Below are 17,443 nucleotides of genomic sequence, written 5' to 3' on the forward strand. Positions count from 1 at the left end.
TTGAAGTTATTTTATCTTTGGCACATAATTTCTGTTTTGAAGAGGTTTGAGTGAGCTTGGAGATCAGAAAAAGGTGTAGTCTTCATCTTGTTGGGACCGTGACATGAAAGTCCTCTTTTATTCTCTCCTCTGAGCTGTGTTTCTCCTGTTACTCTCAAGGGCACTATCATCCTCTCAGTTAGTTTGGTTGCAACTTCAGTGTCATATTCATTTTTCTGTTGTTAAATTTCCTTTTGTTTTTACCTTTACTGCATTTCTCAGAAGGACATTTTTCTTTTCACTGCTCACAAAATTGTCACCCTGGTCCTCATCATTGCAAGTTTGTGCTATTGCAAGTAACCTTTTAATTATTCCCCTTGCTTATTCCCCTCCACACACTGCATAATCTAAGTAATACTGGTCTTCCATGACATTCCTACTACATTGATGATTTCCCATGCCTAGAATGCTCTCTGACCTGCTTCATGCTTTCCACAACTTCCTTTAAGGTTCACTTCCAATTCTACCTTCTGAAGATATCTTTGCTGGTCTGTGTCTTTGTCCATCTTTCCCTTCCTCCTCCCCATCTCAATTTGACATGAGCTTCCTTTTGTCCTGTATATATATTGCTTCCTCTGTTATTTGCATTTTATGTCTCACTTATTTTGTGAACTCTTTGAAATCAAGGGCCTAATTTTGCTATTCTTTACATCCACCGTGCTTAGTACTGGCACACAGGGCTATGTTGAATGACTAATCTTCCCTCTCTTTATCCCTTTTTCTACCAAAGGTGATCTTGCCTTTTTTATATTTATATGGTTTGTTCAGGGGATTGAACATTTCTGGCCTCTCTCTCTCCTCTTAAGTGCAAGTGATAGATCAAGGCTCAATTTAATGTTACAATTTAATCAACATAATTGCATGTACTTTATTTGGATTCAAGAATGAAAAATGGAGAGAACCAGAGAGCTGAAGAGGACATAGAGCATATAGCTGGCATATGTAAACATATAAAATCCCAGATCTAGATTTGGAAAACCATCTTATCCCACCCCTTAATTTTATAGATGAGGAAACTAAGGCCTAGAGAAAGTAAAGGAAGTTTCAGTGCTTTAATTAGAAGGATTTTGTCAGCTGGACCCTCCCCAGCCTATCTTACATCTAACTTTGGGGGTGACTAACTTCTCAGAAACATTCAGATATACACACATAAACACACTGTCAATACAGTCACATATCAGGCTGATATATACATTAGTCAAACACAAAGCTCAGTGCAAAAGCAGAGACATACATATTCTCACTTAACCTCAGGCACACATAGAGTTGTAATACACACAAGGAGATAAACACAGAGAAAGAGACCAATACAGAGGCCTCTGAAAAGACACAAATCCACACAGAGACACAACCACAGATTCATATCAACCAAGCCCCTGGAGTCCCATGGGAAGTAACTGGAGTGTGATCAGTTGAATCTCAGTGTGGGTCTTAGAGCAAACCTTAAGCTCCCATAGATCTCATCTGATTGTAACATTAAAACATGTTCCCCTTAAAGATCCCTTAAAAGGAAGATCCCTTAAAGCTAGGAGATCCTCAAGCCTTAGAGAGGAAAAGAATGGGTTCTCCCTAAACACAAGGCTCTGGACAGAATTAGAGACACGAGAGAGGCACTCAGGGAGGTTGGAGGTGCTGTATTCCCCAAAATATCAGGTGGTGGCATTGGCTGAAAATTCTGAACTTTATCAGCTGGGAAAGCAGAAAGGATCCTCCTCCTCTTTTTTCATTATCCCTTCTATCTTTCTATGTCCCTACCTAGAAAGTACTAGGGGTACTGAGGGAAAATTTCAGGGTGGCAGATGTTGACTCCAAGGTCCTAAGGATATATTTCCCAGCAATGAGAACAATTCATGGATAATTAAGATTTCTTAGAAAGCAGTCAATTCCCCCTTAATAGGGGTCTTCAAGCAGAGACTATCTCTAGGGAAGATTCCTATTCAGGCATGCTTGGATTCAGGGCCTTCTTAGGACCACTCCTTCTCTGAGAGTTTGTGATTTTATATAGTACTAAAGCTTATGGCCTTTTTGGGGAATCAAGAATATAACCTGGAGGGACATGTTAGCAAGGGAGGTCCAGACAGATAAGGGCTTTGGGGATATAACTTTCAATTTCTCTCCTCAGATCATTTGCTTAGACTTGGAAGCATCCTCAGGTTTATATGGTGCAACTCCTTTTTCAATAGATGGGGAAACTGAGGCCCAGAAAGGATAAAAGGAATTTGAACTCATGTTCTCTGAGATGAGAGCAGTGTTCTTTCCATTACATCTTCCTGCTTTTTGTACTAAATAATTTGAAAGCAACAAATACTCATCAAGCTTCTACTGTATGTAAATTTTAAAAAATTGGGCTTTGGGGCTTCACAAATTTAAAACCCCTCCTCCTACTGTCACCAGTCCCTTCCCCAGTCCCAGGCACCACTGGCCATAGACCTGTTACTCACCAGGATGCCAGACCCTGAGAACATGAAGTGTGCTCCCTGTATGAATGTTAAATCTTCTGAAGAGTCCCTGAGGTCTCCCCCAGGAGTCAATCAGCAGCATTCTCTTGGGGGAGGGGGGGTGGCTTATGGTAAAAAGTGTGCATCTTCACAGTAAAAAGGTAGGCATCCTTGGGGGGAAGAGATTGTAACTTGTATCATGGGATCATAGGCTTGAGGGTTAGAAGAGACCTTGGAGACGATCTAGTACAATTCTTTCTTTTTATAGATGATCAAACTGAGAACCAGGGAAGAGAAGGGACTTGCCCAGTGTTCCCCATCTAGTATAAAAGAGAATTAATACCAGAATCCAGGATAGCTGACTTCTAATCCAGCTCTCTTTCCACTACTTTGCTTTCTAGGTTTAGGTCCATATAACTCCCAAATGAAGTTGTAGAGAAGAGATTGGAGTAGATGTTCTTTAAGATTATAGCTCTGATAGAAAAAATAACATTGTTCATCAAGAATTTCAAAGGAATTAATGAAAAAAATGCAAATGAAGGTAGCCTAGCTGTATCAGGTCTAATACTATATTATAAAGCAATGGTCATCAAAACCATTTGGTATTGACTAAGAAATAGAGTAGATAATCAGTAATATAGGTTAAGTTCACAGGACAAAATAGTCAATGGTTATAGTAATCTAAAGTTTGACAAACCCAAAGACCCCAGCATTAGGGATAAGAACTCACTATTTGACAAAAACTGCTGGGAAAATTGGAAATTATTATAGCAGAAACTAGGCATTGACCCACACCTAACATTGTGTATCAAGGAAAGGCAAAATGGGTTTATGTTTTAGACATAAACAGTGATATTATAAGCAAATTAGAAGAACACAGGATAGTTTACCTCTCAGATCTGTGGAGAAGGAAGGAATTTGTGACCAAAGAAGAACTGGAATGCATTATTGAATACAAAATAGATAATTTTTATTATATTAAGTAAAAAAGTATTTGTACAAACAAAACCAATGTATATAAGATTAGAAGGGAAGCAGTAAACTGGAGAAAATTTACACCCAAGGGTTCTGATAAAGGCCTCATTTCCAAAATATATAGAGAATTGACTCAAATTGACTAGCCTTTCTCCAATTCATAAACCATCAAAGGATATGAACAGACAATTTTCAGATGAAGAAATTGAAAACATTTCTAGTCATATGAAAAGGTGCTCTAAATCACTATTGATGAGGGAAATGCAAATTAAGACAACTCTGAGGTACTACTATTCACCTCTCTGATTGACTAAGATGACAGGAAAAGATAATGATGAATGTTGGGGAGGATATGGGAAAACACTAATACATTGTTGGTGGAGTTGTGAACTGATTCAACGATTCTGGAGAGCAATTTGGAACTATACACAAAGGGCTATCAAACTATATATCCTTTGATCCGACAGTGTTTCTACTGGACTTATATCCCAAAGAGATCTTAAAGGAGGAAAAGGACCCATATGTACAAAAATATTTGTGGCAGCCCTCTTTGTAGTGACTAGAAACTAGAAACTGAGTGGAAGCCTATCAGTTGGAGAACACCTGAATAAGTTATGGTATATGAATGTTATAGAATATTATTGTTCTTTTTTATACCCAGAAATGTGCTTTTTCCTATATATTTTTTCTTCTTCTTATTTTTTTATTATTAATTTTATAATTATAACTTTTTTTTTGACAGTACATATGCATAGGTAATTTTTTTACAGCATTATCCCTTGTACTCCCTTCTGTTCTGAATTTTCCCCTCCTTCCCTCCACCCCCTCCCTTAGATGGCAGATGGAATATTATTGTTCTGTAAGAAACGACCAGCAGGATGATTTCAGAGAGGCTTGGAGAGACTTACAAAAACTGCTGCTAAAGGCAATTAGCAGAACCAGGAGATCATTGTACATGGCAACAACAAGATTATACAAAGATCTATTCTGATGGACATGCTTCTTTTCAACAATGAGATGATTGAAGCCAGTTCCAATGATCTTATGATGAAGAGAGCCATCTACATATAAAGACAGGACTGTGGGAACTGAGTGTGTATAACAACATAGCATTTTCACTCTTTGTTGTTGTTTGCTTACATTTTGTTTTCTTTCTCATTTTTTTTCCTTTTTGATCTAATTTTTTTCTTGTGCAGCATGATAATTTTAGATATGTATATAGAAGAATTTAACATTTAACATATGTTGGATCACTTGCCATCTGGGGAGAAAATTTGGAACACAAGATTTTGCAAGGGTCAATGTTGAAAAATTATCTATGCATATGTTTCAAAAATTAAAAAAACTTTAATAAAATAAAAAAATAAAAAATTCTATCTCTGAGAACTCATGAAATTTTATGAGTTTATATGAGTTTCTTAACTGGCTTTCTTTCAGTCAGCACCATTGAGTCTGGCATTTGATTCTAGCACTGATTCAATTTTCCTTTCTTGTATTCTCCACAAATCCAAAGCCATCCAATTGTATTTCCAGGGATGTATTCATGAGAGAAAAATGTTAAATACATAAATATTAAGAATAGGTTTGTAGGTAACTGAAAATGCTTTTAAAAAGTTTTCCTTGGTCAAATTACATGGTACTATAATTAGCTGATCTAATCATTAATTCAAAATCTCCAGGCCTATCCTGATTCCTATAAATCTCTCTAGAATAGCTCCCATAGTCCTTCAAATAAAAACGGTGATTCAACTAGTATGAGTTTCTATTACATAATTTGAACTGGATCCTCACCATAGCAAGGCAATCTTTTTTATACTTCCCTAATTGATTCATTCTTCTATTACTTTCCCTCACCTTCTCAGCTGAGAATTGTCTCATATTTAACTGAAAATAAATGGAAGCTATTCAGAAATAGCTTCTTCCTATAAAAGGTAGAGAATTGCAAGGGAACTAATGAAAAAAAAGTCAGAGGAAGGTGGTCTAAGTGTACCTGATCTAAAGCTATATTATATAGCAGCAGTCACCAAAACCATTTGGTACTGGCTAAGAAATAGAACGGTAGATCAGTGGAACAGATTAGATACAAAGGACAAAAAAGGGTACATCTATAGCAATCTAATATTTGACAAACCCAAAGATACCAACATTAGGGACAAAAATTCATTATTCGGAAGAAACTGTTGGGAAAACTGGAAATTAGTATGGCAGAAATTAGATATGGACCCACACTTAACACCATATACCAAGATAAGATCAAAATGGGTCCATGATTTAGGCATAAAGAGGGAGATAATAAATAGATTAGAGGAACAGAGAATAGTCTACCTCTCAGACCTGTGGAGGAGGAAGGAATTTATGACCAGAGGAGAATTAGACATAATTATTGATCACAAAATAGAAGATTTTGATTACATCAAACTAAAAAGTTTCTGTACAAACAATACTAATGCAAACAAGATTAGAAGGGAAGTAACAAATTGGGAAAATATTTTTACAGTTAAAGGTTCTGATAAAGGCCTCAGCTCCAAAATATACAGAGAATTGACTCTAATTTATAAGAAATCAAGCCATTCTCCAATTGATAAATGGTCAAAGGATATGAACAGACAATTTTCAGATGATGAAATTGAAACTATTTCCACTCATATGAAAGAGTGTTCCAAATCACTACTGATCAGAGAAATGCAAATTAAGACAACTCTGAGATACCACTACACACCTGTCAGATTGGCTAAGATGACAGGAACAAATAATGATGAATGTTGGAGGGGATGTGGGGAAACTGGGACACTGATACATTGTTGGTGGAGTTGTGAAAGAATCCAGCCATTCTGGAGAGCAATTTGGAATTATGCCCAAAAAGTTGTCAAACTGTGCATACCCTTTGACCCAGCATTGCTGTTATTGGGATTATATCCCAAAGAAATACTAAAGAGTGGAAAGGGACCTGTATGTGCCAAAATGTTTGTGGCAGCTCTTTTTGTTGTGGCTAGAAACTGGAAGTTGAATGGATGTCCATCAATTGGAGAATGGTTGGGTAACTTATGGTATATGAAGGTTATGGAATATTATTGTTCTGTAAGAAATGACCAGCAGGAGGAATACAGAGAGGCTTGGAGAGACTTAAATCAACTGTTGCTGAGTGAAATGAGCAGAATCAGAAGATCACTATACACCTCAACAACAATACTGTATGAGGATGTATTCTGATGGAAGTGGATATCTTCAACATAAAGAAGATCCAACTCACTTCCAGTTGATCAATGATGGACAGAAATAACTATACCCAGAGAAGGAACACTGGGAAGCGAATGTAAATTGTTAGCACTACTGTCTATCTACCCAGGTTACTTATACCTTCGGAAGCTAATAATTAATGTGCAACAAGAAAGTGGTATTTACACACATATATTGTATCTAGGTTATATTGTAACACATGTAAAATGTATGGGATTACCTGCCATCGGGGGGAGGGAGTGGAGGGAAGGAGGGGATAATTTGGAAACATGAATATAAAAAAAAAAAAAGAAATAGCTTCTTCCTTCTTCCTCATATCACATAGTTCTGATGGCTTCTCCACTATCTCTTTTATCACTGCCTCACAAAATTAGGTAATACTTTTCCTTGACCAGGTAAAATAAAACTCATATGTACATAAGAGATCTCATTCCATCCTACCTTCTCCAGAAGAATGGTACCTCCATCATTTTTACTGTCTCATTAATATTCAGTTCTTCTCTGCATACAGAATCCTTATCAACAGTCTATAGATACACCCATGTCTTCTTCAAAATACCTTTCTTGATCCATCCATCCTCACTATCTATTTTCCTATATTTCCTCTTTTTATAGTGGCTAAACTTCTTGAGGAGTTGTGTACAACAGATACTTTCATTTCTTTTCATTTCACACTTTACAATTTTGCTTCCTTATCATTCAATAAAAGTGCATTCTCCAAAGTTACTAATGATCTTTTAATTGCTAAGCCTAATGATCTTTTTTTTAGTCCTCATCCTTCTTGACCTCTCAGAAGCCTTCACCGTTGAAAACATTCTTCTCTTTGACAGTCTCTACTTTTTAGGTTTTCAAGACAATTATTCTCTCCTGATTCTCCTTCTGTCTGCTCCTTCTTTGTCTTCTTTGGTGAATCATCATATAGTTCATGTGCGATGATATTAGGGTTCTCTCAGGCTTTTGTTTAGGTCCTCTTTTCTTTTTTCATTCTATTTCATTTGGTAATCTCATTATCCCCTGTGATTTCAATTATTATCTTTATGCAGATAATTTTTAGAAGAGGTTATTCATTTTTCTTATAATCTGTTAATGTCTGACCACTTTTTGGACATCTTAAACTCAATATGTCAAAAACTGAACTCATACCCCCAAACCATTCCTTTCCTCTAATTTCGCTATTACTCTTGTGGGTACCATAATTCTACCAATTACCAAGTCTCATTACCTAGTCCTTGACTCCTCATTCTCTCTCACATCTATTCCTGATATCTAATCAATGATCAAGTCCTATCATCTCTATTTTCACAACAATTCTATATGCTTCTTTTCTATGACACTGTTAGACACAGGCTCTCATAAATTAATGTCTCATCTATTGCAAAATCCTGCTGATTGATCATCCTAATCCTAATCTCTCATCACTTCAATCAATGTGCTGTATGAGATGTTCAGGAAGACTAGCACCTCTAGTATAAGGGCTTGCTGTGTCCTTTTTTTTGGGCTTCTCATACACTTTTTGTGAATGTGCATATTATTCCCTTGGAGCCACAACTGATTAGATTAAGTTTCAGATAATGCTCATCCCCTCCTTCCTTTCTCTCTATGGTAATAGGTCTTTTATGTGATATAATTTACCCTGTTTTACCTCCCCTTTTATCTTTTCCCAGTACAATCCTTTCACCCCTTCTTAATGTCTTTTAAAAAATCATCATGTCAGGGTTAATTTATACCTATACTCTCTGTCTATGCATGCCCCTTCTAACTGCCCTAATAAAAAATACAGTTCTCAAGAGTTACAAGTATCATTTTCCCATGTAGGGGTGTAAATAGTTTAACTTTTAAATGTTTTTTTCTTTCCTGTTTACCTTTTTATGTTTCTCTTGAGTGCTGTGTTTAAAGATCAAATTTTCTGTTTAGTTCTGGTCTTTTCAATTGAAATGATTGAAAGTTCCCTCCATCACTGAAGATCCATCTTCTTCCTTGAAAGATGGTACTCAGTCAGACTGGGTGGTTGATTCTTGCCTATAATCCATAGTCCTTTGCTTTCCAGAATATGGTATTCCAGGCCTTTCAATGATTTATTTCCTTGAGATTATAGGACAGGAGTTTTGCAACAATATGTCTTGGGAATTTTTCTTGTGGGATCTCTTCTCAGAGATGATCAATAGAGTCTTTCAATAACTATTTTGCCCTTTGGTACTAGTATATTAGGGCAGTTTTCTTTGATGATCTCTTGAAAGATGTTGTCTTTTTTTTTTTTTTTTTTTTGGTTACGGCCTACAAGTAATCTAATAATTTTTAATTTGTCTTTCCTGGTTCTATTTTCCAAGTCAGCTGTTTTTCCAATGAGATATTTTACATTTTCTTACATACTTTTCATTGTTTTTAGTTTGTTTGACTCATTATTAATGTCTCATAAAGTCATTAGCTTCCATTTGCTGGTTTCTAGTTTTAAATGTTTGCTTTCTTTTAGTTAACCTTTGTATCTCCTTTTTTGTTTGATTAATTGTATTTTAAAAGTTGTTTTTTTAGTAGATTTTTTTTTTTTGCATTTGGTTAATTGTACTTTTTAAGGGATTGTTTTCTTTGATCAATTTTTGTCCTTCCTTTTCCAAGCTGTTGACCCTCTTGCATACCCATTTTTCTTCTACCTCTATTGTTTTCCTTTTAAAATCTTTTATGAATTCTTCCAAGAAAGCTTTTTGGGCTTGAGACTAATTCATATGCCCCTTTGAGGTTTAGCATATATGCATTTTGTTTTCTTCTGAGTTAGTGTTTTAGTCTTCCCTGTCACCATAGTAGCTTTCTGTGGTCAAGGTTCTTTTTAGTTTTTCTTGCTTAACTTCTCCCTCCCTTCCTTTTTCCCTTCTTTCCTCCCTCCCTCCCTTCTTCTTTTCTTTCCTCTCTTCCCATCCCTCCCTCCCTTCCCTCTATCCTTCTCTTCCTTCCTTCCTTTCTTTCTTCCTTCCTTCCTTCTCATTTATCTTGAGATGAAAAATTGCCTCATTCCATCTTTTCATAGATTCTATTGCTCCAGACTCTGTTCAGAGGCTTGGTATCATGTGGTTTTAGAGGGAAAATACTCATACACCTTGCCTCATTCACCTAACTCTTAACTGAGGCTTTAAGAAGTTGTAATGTGCACAATGGCCACACCCTGGTAAACTACCTTGGTAGAAGGACTAAACCAGGTTGAGGGTAACTGATAGACCTGAAATCTCTTGGCAAATTAGAGGAATGTCTGTTCCAAGCATGTGAAGACTTTCACTGTAAAATGGGTGAATGAGAACACTTTCTTCCAGTGACCACGAAAGCAGATGAAGCAGATGCTGGGCAGTGCTTTGAGATTAGTCACCAAAGACAACATGCTATCCACTCTAACCTAGGCCAATTGTTTTGACATCTGTCTTGCCTTTGATGATTCAGAAAGAGAGAAAGCTAGATTTCACTTTTATCTAATTCACACACAAGTCAAAAGATTACCTGTGATCTACCTAAATTCAGATCTGATCATATGTGATTTCCTAGTACCTTCAGGATCAATTTGAAAATCCTCTAGTTTTGAAGGTTCTTCATATCCTGCTCCCATCTACTTTTATTATCTCCTTAAACCTTATATGTGTATCCTTCCTCATACTCTTAAATACTTAGAAAACTACAATTATGGCTTTTGTACCCAAAGTTGCAAATTAAAATTTATATCATATAATTATAAAAAACTAAGAAAAAAACCATTCACATGCTTATTGTTACAAAGGCAAAATAAACATATTGAGTAACTGTTGCCTGCTTAAGATACTAAGAAATAATTATCATGAACCTTTGGTCCATCTTCATGTTGACTTTTAAAGTCGCTTCCTGGTCTAAATTTATGATCCTATGACTCAGTGTTGTATCCATCGTTAGAATGTAAATTCCTTGAAGATAAAGACTTTTTAAAATTTTTAATTCCTTTTTTGTCTTTATATCCCCCATTGACTAGAATAGTGTTAATTCCATAGGAGTAAGTTATTGATTGTCCAATTTCAAGCAGTGGGAACCTTTAAGAAATTAGAAATAGAAACCCACATGTTGACATAATCTGTTTCCTCATCCTATTCTCCATATATCTGCTTCAACTCCCTCTCCAAACCTTAAGTTTTGATTCTTGCCAAAATTTCATTTGAATTGATAACTTATCCCATTGCTAGGCACATACCCCAACTAGGTCAAAGAAAGACATTATACATACCAGCATATTCATTACAGAATTCTTTTTGGTCAAAAATAAAATAACTAGAAACAAAGTTACCAGTTGGAGAATGGCTCAACAAATTGTGGAAGATGAATTAATTACTTCATCCTAAGAACCAATGAGGATAAAGAATTTAAAGAACTATGAGAAGACTTATTAATGCTGAATGAAAAAAGTAGAGCTAGAAAAATAGTCTATGCAATGATATAAACAATGTAAATATAAAGAACATTAAAATGAAAATGGAAGCTGTGTTCTAGTTTGATCTGAGAAACCACATCTCTGTCCTTTCATTGTAGAAGTAGAACAATGATCTCTTAAATGCAAAAATCTAATGACCATTTCTAAATCCTCATCCTTCTTGACCTCCTCAAGCTGTTGATACTGTTGAAAATCCCTTTATCCTTGATATTCTCTAGAGTTTCATGGTACTGCTCTCTTCTAGTTTTCTTCCTACCTGTCTGACTGCTCCTTCACAATCTCATTTGCTAAAAATTCATCCAAGCCATGTCTGTTAACAGTGTCTCCTAAGGCTTGTCTTGGGTCCTCTTCTTTTTTCTTCTATACTTTCTCCTGATGATCTCATCAACTCTCATGGTTTCAATTTTTACCTCAATAATGATAATTTTCAGATTTACTAATCAATCCATTCCTATTATTTCTCTCAGTCTCCACTCTCACATCTCTAACTACCTATTAGATATCTTGAACTGATTGTCTTGTAGATATTTTAAACTCACCATGTTCAAAAGTGAATTCATTAGCTCATCCCAGTTTTCCCTAGACATTGTTTCCACTTCTGAATTTCCTTTTTTCATTGTAGGATACTTTTAACCTTCTAGTCAGTTAGGCTCATCTCCTTGATTCTTCTTCCTTCTTTACTACACCAAATACAATGAATTCCCAAGATCTACCTTTGCAATATTTTTTATATGTTAACTTATCTCCTTTGACACTGTTTTCATCTTGTTGTAGACCCTCATCAATTTATATGTGGTACATGTTGCTCTCTGGTCTCTCTGCCTCAAGTCTCTTTTCACTCTCATCTATGATCCATTTATCTTTCTAACAGATTTTATTGAAATGCAGATTTTACCAACTCGCTTTACTTATTCAATAAATTCAAGGCCTCCCTATTGCCTCTAGAACCAAATACAAAAAAAAAATCATCTTTGTATAGCTTTCAAAGCTCTTTACTAAGCCCTTTTTATCTTTTCAATCTTCTTATACTTTCCTTCATAAAGTGACACTGGTTCCCTAGTAAGACTGTCCTTTTTGCTGTCCCTTGCACAAGATATTCCATCTCTTGACTCCATGCCTTGTAACTAGCCATCTCCCCTGCCTGGAATGCTATCTCTTCCCATCTTCTTCTCTGAATTTCCTTGGCTTTCTTCTAGTCCCAGCTTATGCAAGAAGCCTTATTGATACTCCCATGTATGTAGTGCCTTCTCTCTCTTGATTACCTTCCATTTAGGTTATTTGTATGTAAATAGATAAATAAAACATTCAGTTAAAAGTTACTATTTGTAAAACACTCTCCTAAGTGCTAGAGATACAAACAGAAAAGCAAGAAAATCCCTGCTCTCAAAGAGCTCACTTTCTAATGTGGGAAATGCCACCACATATATACAAAATTTATGTTGCAAATTATATGGAAAAGTCCCATAATGCTTAGGATACAGCAGCATAGCAGATGAGAATGCTTATTTCAAATGACATTTTCATTGATGAAATCCTATAAATTGTTGATATTGAACCATTTGATAATGCCAAGGATCTGGGTGACAAGAGCATTCTTTTCTAGATTGTTAGTAGCTCAAGGAACTACTGAAATCAGCACTTACAGGAGTAGTTGCCAGGCTTCATCTCTAAATGGGTTGCTGCCAAAGAAAGTGGTTGCAAATTCTGGGCTGAAAGTATTGCTATTCACAAGGCTCTCGGGTTCAGGTTCCCAGACTGTCTGCTTCAGCATTTGATATTTGCTTGTTGTCTCCCTCCTTAGAGAAGAAGTTCCCTGAGAGTAGGAATTATATTTTTCATTGTAAGGACCAAGCATATGATTCTTCCTGCAAAAGTTACTTAACAAATATTGAATTGAGCTGAATAGAACAGTCTTCAATAATTTGACTATTTATCAGGTGGGACTGTAGGAGCTAATGAAATGGTTAGTAATGAGAGGTTTTAATACTTATACTGTTATCTAAGAGTGCAAATATAAAAATGGGTGGAGGTAATACAAGAAAATATAATGTGAGTGATTATTGGATCCCTTTATTTCTAAATGTTCAACAATGTTCCTCCCCCACCCCAATCCCTCAGGGCTTATGAAAGAAGCTCTTTGTAGGGGTAAGGATGTTTTTGTTTGTTTGTTTGTTTGTTTTTCAGAAGGGGCCTAAGTTTCTGAGCTCTGGAATATCTTGACTAGGTGTTGCCGGATTTCCTTGGTTCTGGCTCCATAGATAACAGGATTAACAAGGCAGGGGAGCAGTAAGTAGAGAGCACTGAGCAGATTGTGCACATCTTGGGAGGCAGTGCGAGCTACACGATAGACAATGGAAGAAGAAAGTGTAGAGGTATAGATAGTGAAGATGACCAGTAGGTGGGAACCACAAGTGTTCAGGGCTTTGGAGCGTGCTCCACCAGAAGAGATCCGGAAGGCAGCATGGATGATGCGTGTGTAGGAGATACCCAAGAGCAACATATCTTGGACCCGAGTACAGATGCGGATAGTGAGCCCCACTGTTTTGTTGAGTGAGATGTCTCCACAGGACAGCTTCATCAGAGCCATGTGCTCACAGGTGAAGTGATAGATGATGTTAGAGCGGCAGAAACGCACTCTTGAAGCCAGTACGACTACCGGGGTTACAGTGCCTATACTCCGTGCTGTCACTAAGCCCACCAACCCTGCTAACATCTGCCATGTCACAATTTCTGAATAACGCAGTGGATAGCAGATGGCAATGTAGCGGTCTAGTGCCATGACCAGGAGAATGCCACAGTCAAAGATAATGAAGAAATAAATAGAGAACATCTGGATGAGGCAGCAGGAAAGAGAAATACGGTAGTAGTGAGTACTGAAGTTAAAGAGCATGGCAGGTACCACAGCAGTAGCAGAACAAATATTGACTGTCAGGAGCATTGCAATGAGGGCATACATGGGCTGGTGCAGGCTTCGCTGGGTCACTACAGTATATATGACCAAGGCATTGGCTATGAGTATCACCAGGTAAATGCAGGAGAATGGAAGGATCAGGAAGGATCGGGCCTCCTGTAGCCCTGGGAAGCCTATCAAGAAGAAGTCAGTGTAGGAGATATTGTGGGTCTCATTCCACCCTAACATCCTTGAAGATATCAGTTTCAGGACTCTTGGGAGAAGCGTGTTTAGGTGAGTAGGAGACAGAATCCCTGAATCCAGTAATCTTTGGAACTAGATCTAATGGACTGAATTTTTTCCTTCATTTATCTTTAATGTTCCTGCAAGGGAAAATGTAAGAAAAGGAAACAGCAGATCCAATTTAATGAGATATTCCTTAGAAATGTTAACTTGTTCTTATCTCTGCCTTTCACAGATATCTCCCAAATGGAGATAACTTGAGGAAAAAATAAGCATGGTAATATTTATCCATGTCATTAGGGATTTTCCTATTGAATTTGCTCCTGGCTTTATATTTTAATTTTTTGAAATAACTTTTTGATGTATTTTTGTTTATATATCACTTAATTTTTTCCTTCCTTACTCCTCTTGCCTTCTTCCTTGAGAGCTATCCCCCCTGAAGTCAGGAGGACCTGAGTTCAAATCTGACCGCAGACATTTAACACTTCCTAGCTGTGTGACCCTGGCTGAGTCACTTAATCCCAATTGCCTCAGGGGGAAAAAAAGAAAAGAAAAAGAAAAAGAAAAAGAAAAGAGAGCTATTCCATATATCAAAAAATATTTTAAAAGAAAAAACAATCAGCAGCCTATCAATATTTTGCTTTTCTAATTTTACTCCTAGATGCTACTCCTAGAAGTGCCTCCTGTTTATTTTTTTCTGTAGTGAGATCTTTTCTTGCTATTATTAACTCTTTTTGATCAATCAATTTAACCTTACAACAATTATTTATAAGTACCTACATAATGATGTCCTAGGATCACTATTTTGAGGCTACATCTATGATTGTTCAGTTCCTCTTTAGAATTTCCATTTTATGATAAGGCCCAGGCCTACTACTACAATTATTACTACCACTACTACTATGACTATGACTGCTACAACTAGAACTAGTATGACTACTACTAGTACTAGCCTATCTTTTTTCCTGTCCTACCTCTATACCATATCTTCTTAAGATGATAATCCAACTGAATTTATTTCTCAAAGATTATCATCTCCTATGATTCTGAGCTACTGAATGACTTTGAGTTACTGAAGTCATTGTACAAACTCTATTTCCCATCTCTCACTACTTGCCCCCTTTTTTCCCATTCTTTTCAATCCAGCCCCACTATTTTCCACTTGAGATCTATCCTTCCCTTCAACTTTGCTTTTTGGAATTCCTATTCCTTAGTTAACAAACTTGTTTTCATCTTAAACTTTTTCTTTACTCCCTCTATTTTATTGCAGTCTCTGAAACCTATGTCTTTCCAGATGACATAGCTTCCCTGGCTATCCTTTCCAAAACCCATTATACTTTCACTCATACTTGCCACTCCCTGAATAAAGGAAGGGTTTAGAATTCTCCTTTCTTCTAGTGACCACTTCCAGACTCTTCTTGTACCTATACTATTATCACTTAGTAACCTCTCTTCCTTTGAAACCTGAAAGAAATTATCTAACACCCAATTATGTGTATTTTTACTGGCTGTTACCCATGCCTGGAAAGCTTTCCCTCCTCATCTTTGCCTTCTGGGGTCCCTGGCTTTTTCTGAGTCTCAACTAAAGTCCTGTCTTCTGCAAGAAACCTTTCCTGATGGAAATATTTTTTTTTCCTCCAAGATCACCTTCAACTTATGCTGTAATCTATGCTGTAGATTACCTTGTTTGTGCAGATTTGTTTGCATGTTGTCTCCACAATTAGATTTTGAAATCCTTAAGGGCAAAGATTGTTTTTTCTCTTTCTCTGTATCTCAAATTCTTAGCATACTTCCTAGCATATATAGTAGGTTCCTAATAAATACCTATTGGCTGACTTACCAATTATACCTAATATCTACAAGATCCTGTGCTGGGTAGTAAGACCGGATAGAAAGATATATTAAACTAAGGAGAATTTTTTGAGGAAAACATATACAACTAAAAATGCAGTCAGACAACAGAATCCTATAAGTTCAGTAAGTAAAGTGATCTAAGAGTTCAGAAGGGAAAAGCTATTCTTGAGATAGTGTGGTGCAGTGGAAATAACATCCTATTTAGAATTCGGATCTTAATTCAGATCTTGACTTTATCTTACCGACACTATTCTTACGTGATCATACTATATATATTTTTTGTACTTTTCTGCTTTTCTACTAATTATTTCTCATTATCTGAATTCAGCCATTTTTCTTCCTGATCACTATAGTTCTATCCTCTCTTTCCAGCTTCCCTACAGCTGACTGCCCAAGATCTATTACTCATCAGAATATGGTCAAGCAGGATTGAAGAAGACCAGTAACATCTTTCACCTAATTTTGCTTTATTTTCTGCAAATTGAAAAATTCATGTTGGTTCATGGATTTCCTTTGTTATCCATATTGGTCTCTTCAGACAAGTTCACTTTTCTTCTTCCTAAGAATTATTTATGTTTATCCTTAAGGATTTCATTCTTTAGAATTTCTTCTCTCTCCTGGGCTCACTTCCTCCATAGAAGTTTAGATCATGGATTCCTACTTATCCATTTTCTGAACCTTCTGAAATTTGCTCTTCTCAAATTTAATGTATATGTCAACCTCTTTTCTTCTATTACAAATTTTGAGATGGAATAGTTCTTCCTCCCATCATTTTCATCATGAGAAAACTAGTAATAAATTTCTCACAGAATAGCAATTTATTTTATGGGTTCTTCCATGTTTTGGAAGATGGAATTATCATGAAGGTAAGTCAAGGAATTATTAGCCTCCCTGTTTTGTACATGGGAATTATGTAGCAAATTCTCAAATAATCAAAGCAAACACTCATTCTCTTTTCCACAGTATCATGCCTCTGTACCAGACTTGAGATCTGTTTCCTTAAATTCCTCGTTAAGTTTCTCTTTCTGTTCTGGTGGTTCATAGTATATATGTTCTTGAAAATGTCATTTGCATTTTTCCTTATTGACTTTTACCCAACTGTTCTCCACCATGTTTTCTTCTCTGGTTCCTGGACTTCCTCACAGGAATATATTTCCTTAATTTACTATGCTAATTCTCTCTTCTTGCCCTGTCAATTAATTTTTTTCTTCTTTATAATAAGGCATATCCTTCCAAAACCATATTCTAGTCTTGGGTCATATTCCAACTCACTCAGATTCAGTTATAATTTACTTTGGTTTCTTGAGTTAGGATCCTTATTTCACCTTCCTTGAC

At 36.3% G+C, this 17,443-nt stretch overlaps 1 protein-coding gene across 1 annotated transcript; it reads right to left on the reverse strand.

Moving 5' to 3' along the window:
• Positions 1-13,312: 13,312 nt before the first annotated feature.
• LOC141562427 (olfactory receptor 52Z1P-like) lies at positions 13,313-14,260 on the reverse strand. Its single transcript, XM_074302464.1, has one exon. The coding sequence runs from the start codon at positions 14,258-14,260 to the stop codon at positions 13,313-13,315; it is 948 nt and encodes a 315-aa protein (XP_074158565.1).
• Positions 14,261-17,443: the final 3,183 nt, after the last annotated feature.

The sequence above is a fragment of the Sminthopsis crassicaudata genome, chromosome 3 (genome assembly GCF_048593235.1).
Source record: "Sminthopsis crassicaudata isolate SCR6 chromosome 3, ASM4859323v1, whole genome shotgun sequence".
NCBI classification, from domain to species: Eukaryota; Metazoa; Chordata; class Mammalia; order Dasyuromorphia; family Dasyuridae; genus Sminthopsis; species Sminthopsis crassicaudata.